The sequence below is a fragment of the Geotrypetes seraphini genome, chromosome 15, assembly GCF_902459505.1.
Source record: "Geotrypetes seraphini chromosome 15, aGeoSer1.1, whole genome shotgun sequence".
Taxonomy (NCBI): domain Eukaryota; kingdom Metazoa; phylum Chordata; class Amphibia; order Gymnophiona; family Dermophiidae; genus Geotrypetes; species Geotrypetes seraphini.
Window position 1 is genome coordinate 1,363,454 of NC_047098.1, and position 27,840 is coordinate 1,391,293.

Sequence of the window (27,840 nt, forward strand, 5' to 3'; positions counted from 1 at the left end):
AACTGTCAGGAACATTTATTAAGAAAATAGTTCATTTAAAAACAGTGCATTCAATTTTGTTATTTCAAAATTATAAATTAAGTAAAATCTAAATGTTAGGACTTGTAACATTATAACCCCTGGCACACTTCTATCACTACATCTTCCAGGCAGACTTGAAGGGGTTCAGGTGCACTATATCACCCGTTCCCGAGCAGAAGTCCTCCAACTGCTGTACTGCTAGTGAATGGCAGTACTTCAATATTGTGCCTTCAATTGCTAGATACAGGCAGGTTCTCTGGGGTACTACAGAGTTTGTCTGTCCCTCACTATTGAAAAATGCGATAGTAAAACAGCACCTCCCACTGGTAGGACTGTAGCTGGAGGACTCCAGCTCAGCTTAGAGGGAACAGTGTAACCCTACCATGTAACCAGGTACATGTGTAACACTAGATCCGCCAGGCAGAATTGTAGGTGATTCAGCTGCACTATATCCCCTAGGCACGCTTGTAACCCCACATCCCCAGGTACATACATGTAAATCCCCTAGGCACGCTTGTAACCCCACATCCCCAGGTACATACATGTAAATCCCCTAGGCACGCTTGTAACCCCACATCCCTAGGTACATACGTGAAACACTTACATCCCCTAGGCACGCTTGTAACCCCACAACCCCAGGTACATACGTGTAACACTTACATCCCCTAGGTACGCTTGTAATCCATCCCCAGGTACATACGTGTAACACTTACATACCCTAGACATGCTTGTAACCCCACATCCCTAGGTACATACGTGTAAATCCCCTAGGCACGCTTGTAACCCCACATCCCTAGGTACATACATGTAAATCCCCTAGGCACGCTTGTAACCCCACATCCCCAGGTACATACATGTAACACTTACATCCCCTAGGCACACTTGTAACCCCACATCCCTAGGTACATACATGTAAATCCCCTAGGCACGCTTGTAACCCCACATCCCCAGGTACATACTTGTAACACTTACATCCCCTAGGCACACTTGTAACCCCACATCCCCGGGTACATACATGTAACACTTACATCCCCTAGGTACACTTGTAGGGGACCCAGGTGCAAAAAATCCCCTAGGCACGCTTGTAACACTATATTTCCAGGTGAATGTGTAACACTACATCCCCCAGGCAGCACCGGTCAGTGCATGTAGGGATACTTCCAGTCACTCAGGGGAACGTGGGTTTCTTTAATAACTTGAGGAGCAGTCCAGCGAAGAATGTAATGTGGCCCACCAGGCTTGTCATTTGTACCTGTTCAAAGAGAAAAGCATCCGGTAGGACCATACTTACAAGTGACGGCACAATGCCCGTCCTCCTCGAGATGTGCAAAGATGACTTTCAAAATAGAAACTCAATTTTAAGGTACTGCACAAACCCAAAGTTAATATCCAACAGTTTATGGGCTGTCAAAAAATAGACTGTAGTAAAGCATCAGTGAATCTGTCATTTTTTTTATTATTTTGCCTTAAAGACTCACTAAGTGTTCCGATATGTTTTGTAGAAACACATCTTCCCACACCAGTGCTCTCTGCCACACAATTTTCAGAGTAATATCATTTTAGGGAACTGCGCTCTCTTTCAAAATAGTCACAGCCCCAAAAAAGCTTGCGAATTTCACCCCCACTCTTAAAAGGCAACCTTTAAACTAAAGGAGGGGAGGTTTTTTAGACCGAGGAGTTGCGAGGCTGTTTGGCAATTCCTGCTATAAGCCAATTCCTCCTCTCATATGACGAGTCAACATAAGTGAATAAGAGTGTATTTGAATTAGAATTTCACATAAGAAAATTCATTGTTTTAAAATGTCACAGAATTTTCAGAGTAATATCCATGACTGAAAAGCAATTTTGGTAATCGCCCTTTTTAGGGCTCTGGGAATGTGCATTGGTCCAAAAATGCAAGGCTTCATGCTGCTGTTCCCGGGAGGGCTCTTAGGGCAGGGCAGGAAAATTCTGTATAATCGGCGACACGTTCAAATGTTGGGACACATTTTTCCAGCAAAAATTCTAGCCACCGTGATGGTGCAAAGTCTAGCCACAGTCAACACTTCCTCTAAGCTGTACCGGAGCACTGCTGCCACTAGGGGGTGCAATTTCATTATCACATGTTCAACAGTGTGGCGTAGCTAAGGGGGGGTGGAGGGGCCAGCACCCCCCCCTCCTCGCCACACACACACCTTCCCTTCCCTCATACCTCTAGTTGTTCAATGCCACCAACCATAACTTCAACGTGCTCCTCGCAACCGCATCACCTCTCCTGCTGATGTCATTTCCAGGTGCCGCACATTTGAAGTTCTTGTTGCTCACGGCGGTGAACTAGAGGTGCGGGGGAAGGGAAGGGCGGTCGCATGTGCGGCAGGGGAGGAAATAAGGGAAGGAGGGGCACAACCGCCAGGGCGCCTCTCATCCTGGTCCCCAGCAACTGAAAACACAATAGTGAAGCAGAAGTGTGGTTGGCGGACTCCCACAGAGCTTAAAGGGAAAGTTGTCCATCGCAGGGTTCAAAGGCAAAGGATGTAGGCTTTGCTCACACTGTGCTAGTCACCCGCTACCAACTGCTCTAATTCCGTTTGCTCGGATTGCACTTTTTGCAAAGTGGACTGTACCATTTCTGTTAGACTGTTCAAAACCATTTGGGATTGTGAGAGACTTTAAACTGGCTCTAGACATTCCTGGAAAATTACCATCGATCACCCAGCTGCATAGCTAGGGAGGTTGACGCCTGGCATTGCCATGCCGTGTGCCCCCTCTGCTCTTCCCCGCTGCACCATGTGCCCCCTATGTACCTCTTGAAATGTTTGCCTCATCTTCCACCTGCTCTCACACCAGCCTCAGCTCCCTTCTGATGTCACACCCTGGTCCCATGACAAGAACGTGATGTCAGAAGGGAGCCACGGCCAGCGCAAGGCAGATGGAGCAGCATGCTTGTACTGGCGAACATTTCAAGAGGAGCACAGGAGTGGGCAGAGAGGAGGAGAGGCAGTGGCGCCTGGGGTTGGCTGCCCTGCCCCCCTGCTCTCGCCTTGCATAGTTTTAATATTGAGCTGCTAATTCATTGATGAAGAGATTTTGCAAGATATGAAATTTGAATTTCCTCATGGACATTTGTACTTTTCATAAAGAAAAATAAGGGCCAGACTTATGTTTAGAACGTCAGTGAGCCTCTTTTATAGACGGAATCAATAAGAGGTTTTGATTTGAAGATCTCAAAGTTCGAGTAGAGCACAAAGGAATGAGAAGTTTGTGAAGATATAACGGCAGGTGAGAAGATTTTATTTTGAATGACAAAAGGATGATTTTGTAGGTGATTCGGTGTGTCACGGGTAGCCAGTGAGCATCTTTCAGAGCTGGCGTAACGTGATCATATTTACCTAGGTTATAGATTAGTTTTATTGCAGAGTTTTGTATGAGTTGAAGACGACAAATTTCTTTTTGTGGGAGGCCATTGAGTATGGAATTACAGTAATCCAGGTGAGAGATAATTAAAGAATAGACAAGAATTTTGATAGATTTGGTTTCTAGAATTGAGGTCAATGAACGAATTATGCGTAGTTTATAGAAACATGTTTTAACTACCGAACTAATATGGTCATGAAATGATAGGTCTTTATCAATGGTAACTCCCAAGAGTTTTATTTTTGAGTATGGCTAAATCATTGCCTGATGGGCCTCAAAACACTTTTTTTTTCCAGCACTTAACTGGTTAAGATAAACGCATAAATAGGACTGGATAAAAGCCAATCCTATCTTTTTATGGTTCTTCTTAGGCACTTAAATGCTGAATATTGCACTTTGGCCTAGTGGTTAAAAACACTCATGGGTGATGGGTTCCCGTCTCCAGGAAAGAGCACAGAACACAGGCTCTGAAAAGCTGCTTCCTAGAACTGTGTGGTGGGGAGGAAGAGGAGCCATTCTGGGTCAGACCAATGGTCCATCTAGTCCAGTTTCCTGCTTCCAACAGAGGCCAATCCAGGTCCCAAATAATAGCAATCTTCCAAGCAGTGGCTTTCCCCATGTCTCAATAGTGGACTATGGACTTGTCCAAACCTTTCTTAATCCCAGCTGTGCTAACCACATACTCTGGCAACAAATTCCAGAGCTTAACAATTTTGTAGAATGAAAAGATATTTCCTCCTAGTTGTTTTAAAAGTATTCCCATAGGGGCTGCCAGACGGGAGTTGAGACTTCTCTACAACTTCCTTGTAGGTCTCTTCTATGTGCCTCTCAGTCTCCCTGAGTTCTTCCAAGAGAACAGACTTATTCTCCGAGAGCTCTTTGCATCAAGTGCACACATATCTTCTTGCCAACACATGACACTCCATGCAAAGAACTGGATATCAGCCCTCTCGCTACATCTGAGCATTACTAAGCTTCTTAAGGGACTAGGAATAGCCTAATGGTTAATTCAGTGGGTTTTGATCTTGGCAGACTGGGTTCGATTCCTACTGAAGCTCCTTGTGACCCGCCATTGCTCCCGGTATGAAAACCTAGTTTGTGAGGCCACCAGGGACAGAGAAAGAAGCTGCATATACTGTGTTCAGCCGTACTTACAGCTTTAGAAATAACTAGTAGCAGCTTCTTCACCAGCTTGGTTTTCTCCAGCTCCACCGACGCCAGGAGTTATAATCAGTTGTGGTCAGCAAAATGCTGATTGGCTCTGGCTGGATATTGGGCCTCAGTATTTCCAGTGACTTACAGATTGTATTAACATACTAAAATGAGAACTGATTTTTCTTATTTTTTCTTGAAGAATTAAAAAAAAAACAAAACTAGGAACCTCATCGGAAATATTAAATATCAGCATTCTTGTTTATCAAATAAATAAGTTTTTAATGATTCACCATTCTCTCATTTCCAAGTGAGAAAACGGAAACAAAAATGGAATCATAAGCTGAAGTCCAGGCAGTAGTGCCGGCACCTCTCCACCCCCCACACCAAGTTTGTGTCTTCCTTTCCCCTCCCCCCCAATATCTCTTTAAAAAAATGTTTACTAGTACAAGCAACTACTCTAGCCTGCTGCTTGCGCTGGCCTGAAATCACTTCCAGGTCATGAGGCCAGGAAGTGGGAAAGGGAAAGCCAATGCCAGCATGAGCAGCGATTTAAAGAGGTACGAGGGTGGGAAAGGAGGGCGCAGAAGGTGAGGGGGCGAAAAGGAGGGCCGCCCTGGGCGCCTCCTACCCTCACTTCGCCACGGTGGAAGACTTGAGCACTCGCCACCTTCCCTAAAAGTTTCAAAAAGTTTCCACACTTTTATATTTTCATGGGAAACGGTTTGGGCGGGAAAAGTGGTAAGAGGACATTCCGTGGAATGTCATATGACTAGTCTGTCAGGCAAGCCGGCTCACCTTGCAGGTAGTGCTTTAGAGATAGTTAATAAACTTTTTGAAGATCCCTGGTACTTAGAAAGTGACTCACCTGAACCTCGGGCCCCACCAAAAGGTTGCTGTGCCACCACTGAACCGGTAGATTTATCATTGATGTAGAAATTCCCAGCTGCATACCTCAGCGCTTGAGTGGCTTCACTCACGACTTCCCTGAGATGAAAATGTCATTAGGTCACTTTCCTTCCGACAGAATCCGCAGTGCCGACGTGAACGTATCAGCAGCAGAAAGGTATCATTTGCTTGCTTCGGTGTCCAGGCGATAAGTTAAGGTTCATCGGCTCAGACACCAAATGCCATTAGGTCAAGATTTCAAGCGATTCATGAGGTTAACTTCAGTTAAACACAGAAATCATTGATGCTGATAATCAAGCAACAGCATCTCAATGTCTGGCCAAATGTTCTGGGGTCAGTATTCAAAGGGAGAAAGTGGCCCCCATTTGGGTAACTCCTGCCACCCAGGTCCAACCTGGATATTCAGCGGAACACACGTGAATGCTGTCCTGGAATCTCTGCGCAGACAGCGCACCACAATTTGGTTAGTGCCAGAGCAGTCTGGCGCAGAATCAAGTTAACCAAACTACAAACTGGCAATTTTGGGTGTGGGGTTTTTTTTTTTTTTTTTTTTTTTAAATAATTTATATTCCGCATATCCTACAATTCTATGCAGATTACAAATTATTCAGGTACTCAGGCAATTTTCCCTCTGTCCCAGTGGGCTCCCACTCTATCTGATGTACCTGGAGCAATGGGGATTAAGTGACTTGACCAGGGTCACAAGAAGCAGTGTGGGATTCAAACGCACAACCTCAGGGTGCCGAGGTTGTAGCTCTAACCACTTCCCCACACACTCCTCCAGGGCGGAGTCAGCACGTGACCAGTTCAGTGTCAATATTGAGTCCTTAAGCAGCCAGGTTAACCACACAAATGGGCCCACATAAAAGTCAGTCCTGTCTTGATGCACTTGCCCATACTTGGTTAACAGCTGACTATTGAACTTAACCGGCTGCTACAGAAACCTGGAAATTCAATGCCAGTGCTTGGGAATGGCCCAGCATTGCACATCTGGGAATAATGCCAGCAGTGGTCAGCTAAATGCTGACTTTGCCAACTGAGTATCACCCCCTAGTGTTTTATTTCAGGCAGTTGGGGAAGAGGTTTCAGGACTCTCTCTTCCTTGCTGTTATTAGCTATAATGTTTCTTTGGGTTACTAGCTCTGTGAAGCTGATTAAAAGGCACCATTTTTTCTCATACCTGTCCTGGGCAAACACCGCTCCAGTCAGTCCATAGGGGGAGGTTGTGTCTACTAGCTGGAGGGCTTCCTTGTATTCCTTTTCTGGATAGACATATACGGTTAAAACTGGGCCAAAGATTTCCTGCATAAGAAAGAGGCAGGTGAGGAGATATGAACTGAAGAACCCTTATCAAACACAAAACACCTGGTCTAAGCAGGATATTCAGAAGCACTATTTTTCTGCCTATCAAGCGGTTTACCTTCAGGAATCTGTCTTGGTGGGCTCATAATCTATCTAATGTACCTGGGCCAATGGAGGTTTAGGTCACAAAAAGCAGCACAGGCTTGAACCCACCACCTCAGGTAGGCCACTCCTTCCTCCAGTGAGCCCACCTCCCCACACCTGCCTTTAACCCTGGGGCAGGGAGCAAACCCCAGTCGCTCCTGTCCCTACCATCTCCACCGTCAAATTGGCTACCGAGACCTTCGCCAGCAGTCTCCTGATTTCACTGGATCTTGGTGTCACTTTCAATCTTGCAGATCAGACTCTTCTAATAGAAATTTTCTGACTCCAAGAAAGCTGAACAACCAATTCCCTCTGGATTAACTCCTTCTCTTCTCTCATAATAGAGGCCATGCTGCCTACTTCCCTAATTGTTCAAATGGTTCCATCACTAGAGATATTAGGTGTTACTCTGGATAATGAAGCATGGGAATGAAAAGTCAGCTTATCTCTTATGCAGAAATGATTTTATCAACTAAGGAAAATTTGATCATGTTGCTCCTTCCTTGATCAGAAGTCCTTACGTATATTTATCTGTGCTCTTGTTCTGTTCTGAGTCATATTGATTATTCATCAGGTTGACATCAGAAGACTGGAACCTAAAAACCTAGGGAACTGGGTTCGAGTCCCACTGCAGCTTTTGTGACCCTGGGCAAGTCACTTAACCTTCCACTGCTCTGGTACAAAATTGTGAGCCCACAAGAGCAAGAGAACAGTACCTGCTGGTTTTAAGAAAGGCTTGGACAAGTTCCTGGAGGAAAAGTCCATAGTCTGCTAATGAGACAGACATGAGGGAAACCACTGCTTGCCCTGGCTTGGTGGCATGGAATGTTGCTACCATTTGGGGCTCTGGAATGTTGCTACTCTGAGATTCTGGAATGTTGCTACTCTTTGAGGTCTTGCCAGGGACTAGTGACCTGGATTGGCCACCATGAAGGCTACATGGACTATTGGTCTGACCTAGTAAGGCTGTTATAATAGATACAGAATGCAGCAGTAAAGCTAATCTCAGGTGCAAGAAAAAGAGACCAATGCCTCGATATTCAGCCAGTGGTGGCCAACCAGGCATGGGCACAGGATATTGGGGGTTAAATGTGGTGGGAATGGCTGCCGGAGCTTATATGGGTCCCACTTGATATTCAGCCAGGGCTAGGAGAGACTGTTGCCCACTTAAATCATTTTGAATATTGGTCGGCATGTTACCCCTTCCTTAGATAGGAACAACTGTTGCCAATCACTCCTTGAATTACGTATCAAATTTTAACATTAATACATAGGATCTAAAACACTGGGTTACCATTATTTCTGTTTAGGTTATTAATGCCATACACTCCTTCCAGAACTCTCCATTCCAGCCAAACGCTTCTGGTTAAACCATCATTTCAACACTTAGTCCCCCCTTCACAAAACTGTAGCACAGACATTAGCACCAGCCAAGGCGGTAACAGTTCTGACGCTCATAGGACGTCAATGAGTGTCGGAGCTAATACCACCGGAGCTGGTGCTAAAAACTGCTCTACGATTTTGTTAAAAGGGGGGGGGGCGGTTAGCGTTTGATACGACCCACACCACAATTTTCAGCCTAGTAGGTCCAATGTTATGGTAACTGATTTAGTTTAATTAATTGTTCTAGTTTAATTTTGTTTGAAAGGCCGGTATTTTTGTGAGCGACCATGTAAAATGTATGAGCAATTTCTGGCATGCTCCGCTTAGAGGGAGCTTAGCCTGGGATGGTTTTTCACAACTCTTCAAGGCCAGTAGAATAAGGTAAATCCATCCAGGACCCATCCAGTGGGGCTTCCTACCTCTGTCATGATGGCCTCATGTGGATCTTTGCTCTCTATGATACACGGCTCAATAAAATACCCAACTCTGTCATCACATTTCCCTCCTGCGAGAACCTGCAAACTCGATGAAGACTCTGCACGTTTGATCCAGTTCTTAATCCGAGTGAAGGACTGAAGAGGAAGAGAGACAATAATGTACATTATTTTGCTTGCTATCATCTTTAAGTTCAGCACATGTTTGTAGCTTGGGTAGATACAAGCTTTTTATTTATTTCCACGGGTCCTTCGATAGGGAGAATTTGATGCAAGAGAGAAAAAGTCATACCTTTGAATCAATAACAGCGGACAGAAAACAGCCAAAGTCCTCAGCAGGCTGAAATAAAGCAGACAAGAAGGAATAAACAGTTTCATTTTGTTAATACCTAGTCACAGAGGACAGAGATCAGAGGGCAGAAAATGTAGATTCAGTAAACTCTCCCTCATCCCCTGCTGAGAGAAGTCAGATTGGCTTTTTTCAATTAATGTAGCAGGTTAACTGCTGCTTACAATAACCCTTCCTCCTGCATTTTCTACAATCTAATTTTATTTTGTGGCAGAGAAATTGGTGGAAACAAATTCAGTACAAAAGGACACAGCAGCTGGCTCCCGGAGCGCCTAATCCCATCAGGCTCCTGCTGCCTGAACCCTTCATTCCCCGAAAGCTGTTCTTACATTTCCCACTTTCATCTTCTTCTGCTCTTCCAACAGCTTCTCTTTGATCTGGGGCCACAGGGAGTCTGGGACATAAAGGCGAGAGCAGGCCGAGCACTTCTGACCACCGTACTCAAAGGCCGAGCGCAGCGTTCCGTTCACCACGCTGCTCACGTCGGCTGAGCAGTGCACGAAATGGAAGTTCTTCCCCCCACATTCTGCAGTGGTAAAACAAATTGGTATGGGTAGAATGAACATTTTGGTCCTGGCAACGAACCTCACTAAACCAATGAAAAATGCACAAGGTTCACTTATTACAGCACTTTCCCTCCTTGAAGAGTGTTTAGAAACAGTACAATACATATTTTTGATAAAAAATAACATTGGAAACACAAGAAACACACTACCAAAATAGACTGGGACAGACTGAAGGACCATCAAGCCCAGGATCCTGTTTCCAACAGTGGCCGATCCAGGTCCCAAGTACCTGGTGGAAACCCAAAGAGTAGCAACATTCCAGAGCTGAGATTGTGATGTCATAGTGCCTCGTTCCACCAATGCCTAAGAGCCAAACTCACCAGTGATGTCATAATGGCTTGACTGTCCTATTCGTGGCTCACATAAGAACATAAGAGCTGCCATACTGGGACATACCAAAGGTTCATCAAGCCCAGTATCCTGTTTCCAACAGTGGCTAACCCAGTTCCAAAGTACCAGGCAGAGACCCAAAGAGTAGCAACATTCCAGAGCTGAGATTGTGATGTCATAATGCCTCATTCCACCAATGCCTCAGAGCCAACCTCAGCAGTGATGTCACAATGGCTTGATTGGCCTAGACTTGGCTCGCAGAAGAACATAAGAGCTGCCCTACTGGGACAGACCGAAGGTCCATCAAGCCCAGCTTCCTGTTTCCAACAGTGGCTAACCCAGGTCCCAAGTACCTGGCTAGATCCCAACTAGTAAAAAAGCTGCAAGATGCTACAACACAGCACTCAAGCATTCAAAACTGGACCAGGAATTTAATTTAAAACTGACATTTATCAGTTCTAGGCAGATGACAATTGTACAAGTCATTTAAAACCTTTTCATCTTAGAAAACCATCCTTAAATCAACACCACATACACATTATCACTCAGATATAACAACCACATATCAGAATCAAGTCTTAATGAAAACAACTAATTACAGCAGATCCCTAGATTACTACCAGGACTTCATTCAGATAAACTGCCTTTAGATATGTTTGAAAAAGCTATGTTTTTAATAATCGCTTAAAATTCTCATAATTACTGATCATTCTAACGTCTAATGGTAATAAGTTTCTCTCTTTTGCCCCCAACAATGTTGTATTACCTGATACAACTAGATGGCAACTTGACAATACATTTCCATAAAAGAAAGGTCCCCAACAGACCATAATTCTCAGTATCGGCCCCTTACAAGCTGAATGTGCAAATGCAAACTTCTATGGATACTTGTATTTTACACGCTCACCTCCAGCCAGACGTGGGAAATTCCGGTAACGATCCAGATGGTCGGAAACCTGTTTCCAGAGGCGCTTGAATGTTCTAGGGAGCCGAAAACACAGAGCAGCAATTGATAAGAATACTCATTAAAAATGTTACTGTACGCAGAAACTCAAGACCAGCATCTCAGAATACTTACGGCACACTGCCAGTGAAATTGATCCCACACAGATGCTCAGAGTTTGTTACCGTGTCTCCAAAAACGGGGCCGTCAGCTGGAACAAACTGAATGACGTTGGGAGGGAGTCCAGCTTCCACAAGTACTTTGTAGACAAGGTAACTAGACAGCATGGCAGAGTCACTGGGCTTCCACAGTACAACATTACCCTGACCGAGGAGAGAACCCAGACATCAGACATGCGAGCATAACAGTCGGCAGGGGGGGTTAGGTATCCAGGTCTGCCAGTCCTGACACATTTTGGTAAGGCGTTGTTCAGCTAATCATGTTTTAGAAGTGGGATTCCATTTCAATTTAAACTAAATTAGAAAAGTACTTACCATCAGAGCTGGTGCACTTGCTAAATTTCCACCAATAGCTGTGAAGTTGAACGGTGAAATGGCAGCCACAAAACCCTGGGGAGGGAATAAAGAATGCATTTCAAGCACAGACAACGGAAACCTTCTCTAGTTCAACTTTTACAGAAACACGTTGGCTGAACAAATTTCAACAAGTGTTATGTCCAGGCCAGGGCCGCAGCAACATCAGTAGGAAACTGCAAACGGGTGGCAGGAAGAGTGTGCATGCATGGGTTGCAGACGAAGGGAAAGCGCATATTTATCTGTAGACTGCTATGCATGGGCTGCAGAAATGCAATGCATTCTCCTGGCAAAACAATAAATGCAAAGTCTCCTGCACAAGTGCTACAGCCTGACTCACAATCCCGAGATCATCATCAACCGGCTGCTTCCCTGTCACAACATGTTGGTTTGTGTAGCATGTGTTCTTACCTCTAGGCCCCGAAAGACCATCTTATTGGTACTGCTGGGTACACTAATGAGCGTCTCCTGCTCCAGGTCCAAGGCATATTTGGCATTAAATCGGAAGAAGTCGATGAGTTCTGCTGCAGCATCTATTTCAGCCTGGATAACTGTTTTCCCCTTAAACGAGATATGAAACAGTAAAGTGCAGCAGATCTCCAATGTTGCTCCTGAGTTCTGCCAAGACTCTGAAATTTCACAACTTTAGCCCTGAACAAATGAAGTGGGTCGTGTTTTCTGGTGTCAGCACGAGTCACACAGATGGAAAGGGTAGACGTGAATCACTTGTTCACACTTTCCAAAAATGCTAAGTAGTAGATTTAAAACAAACTGGAGAAAATGTTTCTTCACACAACGTATAATTAAACTCTGGAATTCTTTGCTGAAGAATGTGGTGAAATCAGTTAGCTTAGCAGGGTTTAAAAAAGGTTTGGATAATTTCCTAAAAGAGAAGTCCATAGGCTAATATTTACTGATAATGTTTACTGATAAGAGCATGAGTGAACAGAGTCCCATACTACAGCCTTCAACATCTCCTCTACAGAGGTAAAACTTACACTGGCTTACATCCCACGTTCGGCCAATCTTCCGGAGTCTGTTATAGGGGAAAACACCCTCCATGGATTTAAGACAAAGTTGGACAAGTTCCTGCTAAACTGGAACGTACGCAGGTGAGACTGGACTCATTTAGAGCACTGGTCTTTGACCTGGGAGCCACCACATGAGTGGACTCCTGGGCACGATGGACCCCTGGGCATGATGGACCACTGGTCTGACCCAGCAGCAGCAATTCTTATGTTCTTAATCTTCCTCTTTCTCCCTACACAACATGCAACATCTCTCCCTCTCACCCCACCCCATGTCAAAAATTCTCCCTCAAGCAGCATCTCTCCCTCACTCCTCACCCCATATCAATTAACCCTCTCTCTTACTTCCCCCATGTGCAACACCTCTCTCCTTCCCTCCCGTGCATCCTCTGTCAGTCTCCCCCCTCCCCCCATATTTTTCTATCAAAGGATTGCCGGTAGCAGCAGTGATTCTCAAATGCTGCCCGCAGCTAACCCAGAAGGCTCCCCTCTGCCATGTACCACCCAAAACATGGAGTCAACGAGGGCAGCACATGGCAGAGGGGAGACTTCCAGGTTAGCCACAGGCAGCATTTGAAAATCACTGCCACTGCCGGCATTTGATAAAAAAATATGGGGAAGGAAAGAAGGGAGGGAGACGCAGGACTGAGCTCAGCTTGCTTCTCCCAAGTCAGAACAATCCAGGGTACAGAAGTGCTGGGTGGGACTGATTCTGACAAACCCAGACCCACCCTTGGTCCCAACTACTCTTGTTCCATTTCTGACAGAAAAATCTAAAAATGAGAACCTTCACTCCTGACTAAAAGGATTAGGCATTCCCGGATTAAACTCCATCCTCATGCTGAAACCCAGTCATCACAGAAATAGTCTCAGTACAACTCCAGGGACTGAGGCTCCTTTCACTAACTGTTACACCTACACCTGAGACTGCCCTCAGGGGAGGGGGACTACGATCATTGCTTCTACAGTGCTCTCAGCACTCTTAGCTTGAGAAGCAGAGCTTGTCTTGAACCCTGATCTCCCTTACTATGGTATGTGGAGGGAGGGGGGCTGAAAGTACTTTGATGAGTACATTACCTGTCCAATTATTGTTTTGGCCAGCACTTCAGCTCTTCGGGGGCCACTGAGGATATCGGCTGCTTTCAGTAAAATCTGTGCTCGATCCTGAATGGGTTTCAAGTCCCACTCTTTTCGCGCTGCCAAAGCTGCCTTAATTGCTTTGTTAAGCAAGTCCTAAAAAAAAAGTGCGTCAGTTCTCAAAAGCTAGTCAGAGATACAGAGAGGCCAAATGCATCCTTATAAACGGATAAAGTTATGTGTATATTTGGCTGAAATGTTTGAATCAGGGCTGCTTCAAGCCTATGGACCAGGTGAAGCCCTGGCCCAGGACACCAAAATCCCAGTCCAGCCCAGAGTAATGTCCCGCAAACTTTTCAGCAGTAAGGCACACTAAACTCAGTACCCCAGCTGGAAGGCACCCGGAAGTACGTAGATGTTGATGCGATGACATCATCAAGTCGACATCCGTGCATGCACAGAGGCCCATCTGGCTGCAACCCTGAACAGCACTTTGGTGGGGAGGTGCGGAGAGACACCATTGAGGAGAAGAGTCATTAGTGCCAGCTGACTGCCTGCAAGGCGTGCCTCTCGCCACAAAAGGCATGTCCTATAAGCATCGGTGCCTCTCCTCTTTACCAGTGTCTCATCAGGGCACATGTTGAATCTGCTGTTTGCAATACACTGTTCCCAAGGGAGAGATGCTGGACTGGGATTTTGGCACTCTGTCATCAGTGCTGTGAACCAGTGCCTCAAATGGTTCAACAGGAGGGGGAGACTTGGGACGATACAGGATTACAGGTGGGGGGGGGAGGGGCAATATACCAGATTGGGGGGGATGCAGACGGAAAAGCTAGCTCAGGGCACCACAGTTCCTTGAGCTGGCCCTAAGTTGAATATATACATACAATTTTAAACACATGACTTAGGGCTTCTTTTACTAAGGTTTATAGTGCAGGCCAGCGAGGTAAATGCACCGATGTTCACTAAATTCCCAGGAGAATCAGAGCATTTACCTCACCAGCCCATGCTGGAAAACTCTAGCACCATTTAGTAAAAGCCAGCGTTATTTGTTTATTTTAAACGGACATTTTCTATCAATGACACCTACGGTTGCATAAGCAAATTTGGGCATGTCAGCAATTTAATCAGTAACCAACTTTCTTTCTCTTTGTTTAGGACTTGTTTTGTCCCTTATCATCTATGTCAGTGTCCCGCAAACTTTCTGAAGCCGCGCTGGAGGGCATCCGGAAATGCGATGACATCACACGCAAGCGCAAATCCTGCTATTACTACGCCTGTAGGGGGTGCTGGAGGAGGAGAGGTGTGGCGAGGCACTGGCTGACTGCCCACAGGACATGCCTCTCGCTGCGAGAGGCACATCCTGTAAGCAATCAGCCGGCATCTCTCCTCCTCGCCAGCGTCTTACAGCATACCTGGAACGTCACCACGGCACACAGTTCGCAATATAATGGTCTATGTAAACCTTCCTCTGAATTTTCTCTCATTCAAACAGAAATCAAAATTCAACAGCAGCACAGACCCAGCTTCTTCCCATATACAGGCTCATGACGGAGCTGAATTAGCAAATCTGAAGGCAGGAGAGAGCAGGAGGCAGAGTTAAGGGCTGCTCAGACGAGAAGAGGCTTAGGGATGTACTCACCTTGTCAGCATAACAATACTTGGCTACTTTGTGAGAGTGATTGAAAGGCTATAAAAGATAGAAAACAGAGTTGACAATTACAGACATTTCAATACCTAAAAGGTATTAATATGCAAACAAATGTTTTTCAGAGACAGGGAAGCAAGAGAACAAGACATCACCAGTTGAGGTTGTAGGGTGGTAGACAGGAACATTAGGAAATACTTTCTCATATACACTCACTTTTTGAATACAGAATCTCAATAAAATAGCATTAAAAAAAGAAGTATTTTTTCATAGAGATGAGATTTTTTCATGGAGGCCTGGAATCCCCCTCACCCAATGGAGGTTGTGAAGACAAAAGAATGACGGCTTCGACAGCTACTCCATGGTTGGGAAGTGACAAATCAGGATTAAGTATACGTATTTTTATTCTTTTGTCAGTGATTTTTACTCTTCTCTATACCATGATAGAGTTCATTTCTATCTACATGGTTTTTTTTTCTTTGAGCTGTAAATCACCTTGACTTAGTATTTTCCAAAACTTGGCGACATTCACAGGGGAGGTGAAGATATCATAAGGTTGATATTAGTGCATAGACGATGGTATTTAGCAGTGGGGTAAAATTAATGGTATTGTATTACCTTCCAAGATTTTGCCATATACGAACTACCTACTGTAGATGGAGTTGATAAAGTGACAAGTTGCCAATTGCTGTTTATGAGGCCAATGTTTTATCGTGAAGAAGTGGAACCCGAACAGAGTAACAGATACAACTCTGGTTGCCTTGTTGGACAGAACAGATGACTGTACAAGTCGTTATATGATCGAGCAGTGAAATGCTAAGAATTGAGCTCAGTTATTTCATCTGGAGCACTTTCGGTGAAGTCCTCAGCTAGCAGTGTCCATGTTTCCGATGCATGACCGTCACATTAAAATCTCTCCGTGGAACATAGCCACCATTTTAGACTATGGAAGGCCACTTGGGTTCTACCATTTCTGGTTGTAGTATCAGTAGCTGCAGCATCTTTTCCAGAGAAGGGAAAATGGTAAAACTAGAGGGCATAAGTTGAGGTTGCAGGGAGTAATGTCCTCTTCAATGAGCTCAGAACAGTAACAAGGTTGACATAAACAGTGCAGAGACAAACAAATGATGAATTTATATGTGTACAGTAATGTTAGCAATACAGAGAGTCACGTTTCGCATAGGACATTCTTTTTCATGGAGAGGGTGTTTGATGCCTGGAAAGCCCTCCCGAGGGAGGTGGTGGCGAGGAAAGTGGAATTCAAAAAGGCGTAGGATAAACACAGAGGATCTCTAATTAGAAAATGAATGGTATAGGTTAAAGAACTAAGGCCGGTACTGGGCAGACTTGAACGGTACGTATCCCTTATATGGCGATTTGGTGTAGGATGGGTTGGCGAGGGCATCAATGGGAACTCCACTAACTTGGAACATGAGGATGTTGATGGCCAGACTCTATGGTATGTGAGATGGTTGGATAGGCTTCAACGGCAACTCCAGCAGTTAGAATCACAGGACAGTTCCGAGTGTCTTCTACGGTTTATGGCCCAGAAATACCAAGGAAAAAAGGCAATTTAATTTAATCATGAATTTATATTGGGCAGACTGGATGGACCATTCAAGTCTTTAAATGCTGTCATTTACTATGTTAGGACAGAGTCACTCACGTGTGAAGGAAGGGAATCTGAGGCAGGCAATTCAGGCAGTAATTCTGTCAGACGACTGCCATTTGCGGTGCTTGGGAATATCCAAAGGCTGTTATGGAGGTTCAAACAAGACAGAATATGCTAGCAAAAATTATTTGTTATGGAAAGAGAGATGCTTATTCCACTTTCTCTTCTATTTCTACATTAGTTGCGACAGATTTCTGAATTACCTTTACACTACTTATTTTTGGTTTTAGAATTCTTTATACAACGTTGGTCCTGAAATCTGAGCATTTTTGTGACTTAAGTACAGACCAGTCGGATCTCTTAGGAAGCCTTTTAAGAAGTTGTGCTAAGAGCTGGCGTGTGCTTATCACACCTGAAAATGGCTTAAAGCAGGATATGCTCAGGTGTCCTGCCATGTTTCAAATGGACATGTGATGATCAAAGATAGTTTTTCATTTTTGTTGGAGAGGGTGTGGCAGAGGTTAGAAAGTGGGCATTCCTTCGCTTAGCAGTTAGTACATGCTAACTGCTTAGTTCAAGATTAACATAGTAGATGACGGCAGATAAAGACTCGAATGGTCCATTCAGTCTGACCAACTTGATTCAATTTAAATTTTTTAAATTTTTCCTTATCTATTTCTGGGCAAGAATCCAAAGCTCTACCCGGTACTGTGCCAAAATCTCTGTCAAAACTGATTCCAGCCCATCTATACTCTCCCAGCCACTGAAGCCCTCCTCAGCCCATCCTTATTAACTTTAAATCCGGCTAATCCCCCATAGGCTCGGAAAATATCTAAAAAAGTGGGAAGAGTGCCCTCCGGATCTCTAATATACAACAAAATATCGTCCGCAAAAAGTGCAATGCGATGCTCATGATCCCCCACCCATACCCCCTGCAAGCCAGGATGCATGCGAATCGCCACTGCAAGAGGTTTTCCCAGCCCATCCTCTCCCAAACAGCCATATACAGACACACACAGACCGTGCAAGTCTGCCCAGTACTGGCCTTAGTTCATTACTTACTATTATTTTCTGATTCTAAATCCTCTGTGTTCATCCCACGCTTCTTTGAACTCCGTCACCGTTTTCCTCTCCACCACCTCTCTCGGGAGCGCATTCCAGGCATCCACCACCCTCTCCGTAAAGAAGAATTTCCTTACACTGCTCTTGAATTTATCACCACTCAACCTCAAATGATGTCCTCTGGTTTTACCATTTACCATGAAAACACAGAAACACGATGGCAGATCAGGCCCATCCACAGCATCCCTTCTCTCCTCTTCTCCCTAAGAGATCCCATATGCCTGTCCCAGGATTTCTTCAATTCAGACACAGTCTTTGTCTCCACCATCTTTTCCAGAAGACTATTCCAGGCATCTACCATGCTTTCTGTAAAAAAGTTATTTCCTGCTGCGGAAAAAAACGGACTTAGTGACAGAAAAACAACCGGGTAAAGGCTCACTAAGGCCACTTTTTACCACAGTTTAGTAAAAGGACCCCTTAGATCACAATCAGACTGCAGATACCATGAGTGAAGGAAGTACAAATCATTTCTACTATGGGGGAAACTATGACTGGCACAGAACCAATGAACTGGAATTCTCCTCCTCCAGATCCTATGCAGAGACTGGTCACATTTTATTTTGGAGGAGACATAAACCAGGCTTTTTGATTAATATGAACTTTAGTGGCTTAGCAAAGGTGGGTGGCGCCACCCTCCCCTGCCCTGCGTTTGCCCCTTTCCCTTTTAAACGTCTCCAGCGTGAGCAGCATGCTGCCCACGTCAGTGTCTGCTCCCTGATGTCATTTCCTAGGTGCGGGTCCCGGAAGTGACATCAGAGAGAGCACCATAAAGGTAAGGGGAGGAGTAGGGAGTGGAAAGAAGTGAATTTTTGGAGTAATTTTGTTCTATATTAGTTTTCATTTAAATTTATGGGCTTTTCGTATTTTGTATATGTGTTTTTAATCATCAATTGTAAGGGGACATGCTGGACACCTCGGGGGGAGGAGGGCCTTCCTACCTTCCTAGACAGACTATTAATACCATACACTCTTTCCAGGTCCCTGCAGTCAAATGATCAAAAAGCACAGTTGCTTACCATAACAGTTGTTATCCAGGGACAGCAAACAGATATTCTCACACATGGGTGACGTCACCGACGGAGCCCCACAGCGGACAGCCTCGAAAGCAAACTTGCTTGAAGATCTCGATCTTTCGAGTGCTGCACCGCGCATGCGCGCGTGCCTTCCCGCCCAAACTAGGGGGCGCATCTCCTGTGAGGGTCCTCGGTTCAACGTTTTCCGCGGAGACGAGAAGACTTGTTCCTCTAGCTCTGCAGCGTTGTGCCTTCTCTTCACTGCAGCTGGATATTAGTTGGTCGCTGTGCTCGTTTCTCTTTTCTTTTAGTTAAAAAAAAAAGTTGTGTTTTATTTTTCTTTCGGCATTTGCCGCCGGGTGCGGAGGCTCGGGGCCTAGGCCCATTCTCCTTTCTCTCCGGTACGGACTTTGTATTTTCTATGTCCCGGCCCTTGACCGGGTTCAAGCATTGCTACCAGTACGGCAGGACGATCTCTATCACCGAACCTCACAGTCGGTGTATGGTTTGTTTGGGTGACAGTCATCGACCCGAGGATTGTGTGCGCTGTCTGACCCTTCAGCCTCGAGCTTTTCACCGCCGCTGTGACCGGTTTCTTCAGCTCTTCGCCGTTATGCAAGCAGATAAAGCCTTGCCCTCGACCGTGTCGACGCCTTCCACGTCCAAGACCTCGACATCGGGGGTGTCCTCGGGCATCAAGACTTCGCCCTCGACGCCTGAACCATTTCTGTACCATTTCTAAAGATTATCGGCACGAGACAGGCAGAGATTTTTTCAGTCATCAATCCCTGGACACATTAGAGAAGAATCTGTACTTGACAGATTTAAAAGTTCATTGAAAACTTTTTTTTACAAAGATGCTTTTGAAAATTAAAATCCTTCTCAATGATAACATTACTGTAGACCTCTTTTCTACTTATTTACTTTAAACACTCTGCTCTTTTTTTTCTTCCCTGACCTACTATGTCATCCTTCAATGTTGCCGTTCTCGAGAATTTTGTAGTTCTACTCTCTTTCCTTTGTAAGTTGGTCCACAGAATTTGCCCTTGTATGTATAATTGTGTGTTTTTTGTTACCCTGATTTTAATATATGTAACCCACTTTGAAATTAATATTACAAGCATTTGCATCAAATTTTAACAAACATGAAACATCTTGTAGGTGGAGTGCACATGGGTGAAGTTTTGCCTTGAGCAGGGGTAGGTAATTACAATCCTCGAGGGCCACAACCCAATCTGGTTTTTAAGATTTCCACACTGAATACGCATGAGATTAATTTGCACAGAAAACGAAAGAAAAAATCCAAAGACTGCAGTGGAAATAGGTCAAACAAAAAAACAAAAGAAGTGCAGACAAGATGCAGGCTATGTTTATTATATCAAATATAGATGCAGTCAATGTTATCACCCTTCAGACAAACCTAAGAACCCAACACGGTCTGTGTTTCGGTAAACACGCCTTCCTCAGGGGTCCAGGGTTTATAAGGTTTGAAATAAACCGCAATATAAAATGATAGTACTCTGGAATAATTGTGCACCAGCACGCTTGGCAAAAAAACTTCCACCGAAGCAGAAAACGAGATTGATTTGCAGGCACTGCTTCCGGTGTAAGTAAATAAACCTCATGCATGTTCAGTGTGGAAATCTTGAAAACTCAACTGAGTTGTGGCTCTCAAGGACCCCTAGCCTCTGGGCAGCTCTTATAAATTGGTTCCCAGGTCCTCTGTAAGAGATCAAAGTTAAACCTTTTTATTAATCAACAGTGTGAAGTTTCTCTTTAGCAAAACTCACTGAGACTTGGTATCTGACATCCTTTGTCCACACTTCTTCGCCCCCTATCACACATGGGATGTCTTCAGTCTTACCCTTCAAATCCTGCAGTGCCTGGAACAGTTAAAAAACAACACACACAGTAATCTCCAAGGGATTGATGCCCCTGATCTCTCAAGAAAGATTTTGTGCCCCTAAATCATTTAAAAATCTGGACAGGGTAATGCACCCATCTCCACAAATAGTAATTCAAAGTCAGTCACCCAAAACAGACAAAGGCTTGAAATGCAAACTGTTCTCTGCAGCCACTCACAGGTGGACGAGCGGATGTGAATTGTGCTCTTACTGAAGCTATGAGGTGACTTACCTTCAGCACTTCATCAGCACATTTAACTGCCATACTCTGTCCTCATCTGCACAAGCCACAAATACTTTAAAATCATGAGTGTTCCAGGCTTGTGAAGTTATGGCCGAGCTTACAAGAATGGGACAGGGACAAACTCGAGGTGGATTCCTGCGAGGACGGTGAAAAATTTGTCCACGTGTCATTCTCTACTCCACATGAAAAGGAAAACCTGGAGGCAGGATTCCGGCTCCCTGACACACTCCCTCCAGGTGCAAAGGCTCTTATTTTACAGCTTAATTCATTCTTTGGAAATATTTACCACTCAATGGTGAGATTAATGTGTTAGAACACTATATCCTAAACCACAGGTGTCAAAGTCGGTCCTCGAGGGCCAGAATCCAGTCGGGTTTTCAGGATTTCCCCAATGAATCTGCATGAGATCTATTTGCATGCACTGCTTTCAATGCATATTCATTGGGGAAATCCTGAAAACCCGACTGGATTCCGGCCCTCGAGGAGGGACTTTGACACCCCTATCCTAAGCCGTCTTTATAGCCTATCAGCAAGGGAACTGCCATTTTCTGTGCTTCCAGCTACTTTAAATAAATGAAGCGCTATAGTTACCTTTTGAAGAGCTTCTCGTTCCTGGCTGCCAGGTTTAAACTCTAAAATGGGCTCATTGGTCACTTTGGCCGTCAAACAATGGTGCATTCTCAACCTGGAAAGCAGGAAAAGGTTTAAAGCACAATGAAAACCCGTTTGCTCTGAGAAACGGTCAGTTTTGCTTTAGATATTCAAATGTTTTGGTGGCAAATCCATCTGCTTTACATTTCAAACATTTTAAAGATGTTTTTGAGCAATACTAACTAGTATCCAAAGTCTACTTGGCTAAATGTCAAACCAGATTCTACCAGGCCAAACAAATGTTATCCAAATAGAGACAAGTAAAACAGTATAATGGATTAAAACAAGATATAAACTTACCCCCAATAATAAGCCAGAAATGGTCAATCACCAGTTAAATAGCATTTCAGTGCCTAACTGCAAATATTCATCACGCGATGGCTGGTTATCTCCTGAATATTCACAATCGGCGTCAAAAGTCAAACCAACTGTATTCAGCATTAACCAGCTAAGTCTAGAAGACAAACTGGGCCACAAAAACACCAGAACTATCTTTGCCTGCTATGAACTTAACAGGTGGCACTGAATACTCACTTAGCTGGTTAAGTTAGTGCCAGCCATAAAAACCCTATTTAATGCTGGTTCCTGGAAATGGCCCGGCACATGCGGGCTGTCTCCTGCTGGCTGAATATCAGCCCTATAGTAACATAGATGATGGACGATAAAGACCTACCCGGTCCATTCAGCCTGACCCACAAGACAAACTCATAGCACAAGGTATGATGTGAAACGAAACACATATGCATACTTGATCTCAGTTTCTCCTTGTCATTTTCAGGCCACAGAATGTAGAAGTCTGCCCGGCTACTGAAGTTGTTATCGAATCCCCTCTGAAGCCCATCCAAATCCGTCTAGCCATGGTCAGGGCACAGACCGCAGAAGTCTGCCTAGCACTGGCTTTGCTTCCCAATTACTGGAGTTGCCCTCTGGGAGGAAGACTTTCTCCAAGGAAATGTCAAACAGAACCCCAAGATACTCCAGGTGCTGAGAGGGGGCCAACCGACTCTTGGATAGATTGACAACCCATCCCAGCGACTGCAGGAACTCCACCACCCGAGCCGTGACCCGGGTGCTCTCCTGGAATGACTTTGCTCGAATCAACCAGTCATCCTGGGAGGCAAGAACCAGAATTCCCTCCTTGCGCAAAGCTGCCACCACGACCACTATAACCTTGGTGAATGTCCTTGGTGCAGTGGCATCACTGGTTTAATTAGATATTTTATTTATTTATTCATTCATTCATTTAGTCCATCCTCCCAAAAAAGCCCAGAACGGGTTACAGGAGTACATGAACAGCATATTCAAGACAAATATGGACAAGACGTATTTGGAAAGCTAGTAGTACAATGATTGAGTTAAGATAAATAGATAACAGAGATACACTAAGTAATCGACAATGAATCAAGTTTCAAGTTTAATAATAATTTGATTAATCGCTTAATCTAAATTCTAAGCGATGTACATATTGATAAAATTACAAAGTAAGGGGAATAATACAATAAATAAATAAAAAGACTAAAACTAACAGGACTATTGACAAATTTGACAAAACTAGAAACATAAGGGAGGAGATGAATAAGAATTACAATTTGTATAAAAGTTAAAGAAACAAATAAGGAGAGGGAAAATTAAAAAAAAAAAAAAAAAAATTACCAATGAAATTGTAGAAGGAAAAATAAAATTAGTTCAGAGACTAAATGATTAGATTACAATGTTGTCACCAAACAGTAAAACTCCTCTTCCATGACTGTGAGAGTGCCTTGTTTGTCCTGACGGAGTGTAACTTGCATGGAGTGGCAGCTGCATCTCTGGCCACCTTATTGGACAAACTAGATGGACCATGCTGGTCTTTATCTGTCGTCATATACTATGAAGTACAAGCTTCCCTTATAATATGTAGAGCAGAAAGTTATCTATGAGCCTAAAGGTTAGTGCAGTGGACTGAGATTCTGGGGAACTGGGTTCGAATCGCACTGCAGTTCCTTGTGTCCCTGGTCAAGTCACTTAACCCTCCATTGCACTGTGAGCCCACTAGAGACAGGGAAAGGACCTGCGTAGAATATATGTAAACCACAGAAATCCCATTACCCTTACAAGATGAGCCAATTAAGGAATGGAGCACCAAAAAATGATTTTGAAAGAACAAAAAACACAGTAGGTTGAGCACATTATACCTTCGTCTGAATGCACTAAGACTGCAATGATGCACTCAATCTCCCCTACCCCCCCCCCCCCCACACACACTGCTTTTTCCCCATATTCACCCACTCCGAATCCCCAAGCTAGATGCACTCCACCTCCAACCTATCAGAAAACTGGGGTAGCTCAGCTTTCTCCTGCCACTCCATCCTCCAGTGTTCAAAGCTGCAGGTAGAAAACGTAGGGGAGCTGGAAAATCTTTCCAGGCAAAAGAAGGAACCGAGGAGCCTGAGTGGGAATTATTAATCATCTGTGTTTAGTTTAGTTTATATTTTAATTAATTTTTTATGATAAATTTTTATGATAATTTATGATGACTGCCTACTCATTACCCTTTTGGGTTGTTTCTATATACTGTATTTAACAAAATGTGATTAGTATTTATAAATTGTTTAATGGCTGTGTTGTTTTCAATCGTTCAGTTTATATATCATTTTACATGTATTTATTGGCATTAAAATCACTGTTGTTTAGTTTAGGCCTAACATCAGCCAGTTCACGTGGCTAGAATAACCCTCGTTCAGGAGTTACGATCAACTTTTCAAGTTCAGGGGGTTCAAGCGTCTCTGTTCTGCATAAAAGCCAGGTTGCTCAATAACTGTTTGCTTTAGTTGCTCAATGTTGTGTAAAGGCTGGTTCTAAGCTAGGCCTCAGCTCCAGCTGTGCAACACGGGACCCAGGATAAGTAAAGAGCAAAGAAACACAGCCTGAAACCAGAACTCTTCCTTATCAGTCAGTTTTCACTGTGAGGTACTTGGGAGAGAGAAAGTGATACGACAGGAAGTCACAGAAAGGCTAAAATATTTGGGAAGAAGAGACAGATGAGGATACGATACAGGTCTATAAAATACTGAGTGGGGTAGATGTGAATCGCTTGTTTATGCTTTCCAAAAATACTAGGACTAGGGGGCAGCTGATGAAGCTACTAAGCAGTATATTTAAAACAAGCCAAAGAAAATATCTCTTCATTCAACGTGTAATTAAATTCTGGAATTCATTGCCAAGGAATGTGTTGAAATCAGTTAGCTTAGTAGGGTTTATAAAAGGTTTGGATAATTTCCTAAAAGAAAAGTCCATAAGTCATTATTAAGATGGACTTTGGAAAATCTACTGGGATAAGCAGCATAAAATCTGTTTTACTCTTTGGGATCTTGCCAGGTACTTGTGACCAAGATTGACTACTGTTGGAAACAGGATACTGGGCTAGATGGACCATTGGTTTGAGCCAGGATGGCTATTCTTATGTGAACAGAAATACAGAATTGAACAGTACATTCCAAAATGTAAAACTGTTGTAAAGTGCATGAATGGAGTCTCATGTCTCAAGCTCACTGCTTTGTCTTCTCCAATCAATAACACTACGAAGCAGACATCAAGACAGCAGAACTGAAGCTCGAAACTCTTTGCACTCCAAACTCACAGGCAAAATCAACCTACAAATTAAATTACGAACAAACTAGAATAGGTAGGTGTACCTACAGGATTGCATAAAACTCATGGTTCCCTTGCTGCAAATACAGTCTCAGGTGAAAAATGGTTCCCTGGCAGGAAAAGCAGGCTCTTGGGTCAAATAGTGCCTTAAAGGAGACTTAACGTCACTGGGGCATATGCCAGATGGTCAAGATTGTACTGTACCGTACTAGTTATTATCCTGACATTTGAGTTCTCAAGCCTTCTTTATAATATCTCATCAATAAAAAAAATTCATGATTGCTGGACTACTTTTGGGTGTGAATTGGATTAGAAAACTCTGAGTCAGAATAGAGAATGACATGGGGACAAATTTTTCCCCATCTCTGTGGGAACTCATTTTTCCTGTGCCTGCAAGCATAAGTGTTTTAAGCTTCTGCAGTTAAGGCAGAGCTTGCAGGAATGGGGCAGGGATGGCGAGGAAACTGAGTTCCTGCGTGGACAGGGACAAATTCTCTACCCCGCCATCATTTGAGTATCCATGAATTCTGGGCACTGGACTTTTTTAGACACCAAAAATTCCTCTTTCTACTTCTCCGCCACACTGACCTCCAGTTCTGGTTGGCTGGAGGTCCTTGGAGCAGAAGGGAAATTTGGGTGCCCATGAGATAGATTTATTTTAAGTATTTCTATACTGCCTATCAAAATTATCTAAATTACCAGGGTCATTAATTAAGAACATCCTCCCTCACAGGCAAGAAGTCTCCACCAATGAATACTGGAGGGAGAAGGAAAAAGAAATTAGTGACCAAAAATCTGCTGACTAAAAGTCCAGAAAGAGAAACCCAGAAGCAACGTCAAGTCTAAGGGCTCGTGGTTTGATGCAAAATGCAAAAACCTTTGTGTCATTCGAGCTACAATGGGCGAAGGGAATAAATGCAGAAAACGAGCAGCAGCATTTCCATGTTTCAAGTGCAAAAGCCAGGGCGGGACGGAGCTGCGTCAGGCCTTTAGTACAAGCCCGGGCGCTAAGAGCGCGCGCGTGCACCGGGGACCCTACGACTGAGAGAGGAGGCTCCCGCTCACCCGCTCCTGCAGCGCCGCAGCGTCCTCCCGAGCAGCAACAGCGCCATGTCCGCGCGAGCAGCAGCAGCAACTCGTGACCCGACCCCCAGCTCGCGCTCCGCTTACTCGGCGAACGCTCGCTTCCCATTGGCTGGCTCTGCCTGTGGAGATTACGGAGCCGCCCCTCTGCGTCTGGGAGCGTGCCTCTCTCAACCACTCACAGAGCAGCAGCGGAAGCCCCGTCCAATCAGATGCGTGGACCCAGAACACCCGGAAGACGGCTGGGCAGCGCGCGCTGCCCCTGTTTCGGCGGCAAGAGCTGCGTCAGGGGCCCAGTGGCTCGAGCTACAGCCCCACCCTCCTCGCCCCAGCTACATTAGGTAGATAGACAGGGGAAAATTCCTGGGAGAACAGTCTAGCAAATGGAAGAAATAAAGCAAGCACTTGGCACTTAGGGTGCCAGAAGCAGAGCTTGGCTTGGCAGCCACAACCCTCCCTCCTCCAGCTGCACAGACCACAAAGGTCATCCCTAGGGTTGCCAGATTTGAACCCAGACCACTGCCAGAAGACAAAGTGCCAGGTTTTGCAAAGCCATCCAGACCCCCAGATGTGTCCTCAAAAGGAGGACATCTAGTAAGCCTAGGCACTTGGGGCAGACCATGGGATGCCACAGGGTCCCACCACTTTTAGGCAGTTATTGTCAATGATTCAGCTGCTTCAAAAGATCACCGCTTTTTCCTGCTTTCTTTGGGACAACTGCTTTGGACACCTGATGCAGGCTCTCAGGCCTTTTTAGAGGACGATCAGGGCTTCCGGACGGACGAAAAAATGTACATGCTACAGCCACATCTGCAGAGCATCACACCATCTGCACATGCTCCAGGCCCTCCAGACCCGCCCTAGGTCCGGCCCCCACTGCCAGCTTTGGTTGGGCAGAAGGCAATCTGCGCATGAGAGGACAAAGTGGCAGGTTTTGCAAAGCCATCCAGACCCTTAGACGTGTCCTCAAACGGAGGACATGGGGGAAATCCAGACATCTGGTAACCCTAGGCACTTGGGGTAGACCATGGGATGCCACAGGGTCCCACCACTTTTAGGCAGTTATTGTCAATGATTCAGCTGCTTCAAAAGATCACCGCTTTTTCCTGCTTTCTTTGGGACAACTGCTTTGGACACCTGATGCAGGCTCTCAGGCCTTTTTAGAGGACGATCAGGGCTTCCGGACGGACAAAAAAATGTACAAGCTACAGCCACATCTGCAGGGCATCACACCATCTGCACATGCTCCAAGTCCTCCAGACCCGCCCTAGGTCCGGCCCCCACTGCCAGCTTTGGTTGGGCAGAAGGCAATCTGCGCATGAGAGGACAAAGTGGCAGGTTTTGCAAAGCCATCCAGACCCCTAGACGT

At 44.8% G+C, this 27,840-nt stretch overlaps 1 protein-coding gene across 2 annotated transcripts; it reads right to left on the bottom strand.

The window, feature by feature from the left end:
* Nucleotides 1-26,603, bottom strand: ALDH4A1 (aldehyde dehydrogenase 4 family member A1). Of its 2 annotated transcripts, XM_033921791.1 has the most exons (15): nt 26,454-26,602; nt 21,699-21,792; nt 20,750-20,842; nt 15,207-15,254; nt 13,565-13,720; nt 11,871-12,020; nt 11,421-11,495; nt 11,062-11,249; nt 10,891-10,964; nt 9,417-9,613; nt 9,031-9,078; nt 8,724-8,876; nt 6,656-6,777; nt 5,435-5,553; nt 1-1,273 (listed from the first exon to the last, which is right to left on the bottom strand). In XM_033921791.1, the coding sequence occupies exons 1-15, from the start codon at nt 26,498-26,500 to the stop codon at nt 1,161-1,163; spliced, it is 1,677 nt and encodes a 558-aa protein (XP_033777682.1). In that variant the 5' UTR covers nt 26,501-26,602; the 3' UTR covers nt 1-1,160. The 2 variants fall into 2 exon arrangements, with proteins under 2 accessions (XP_033777682.1, XP_033777683.1); XM_033921792.1 differs by lacking the exons at nt 5,435-5,553; nt 6,656-6,777 and having other exon boundaries at nt 26,454-26,603.
* Between the last annotated feature and the right edge of the window lie 1,237 nt (nt 26,604-27,840).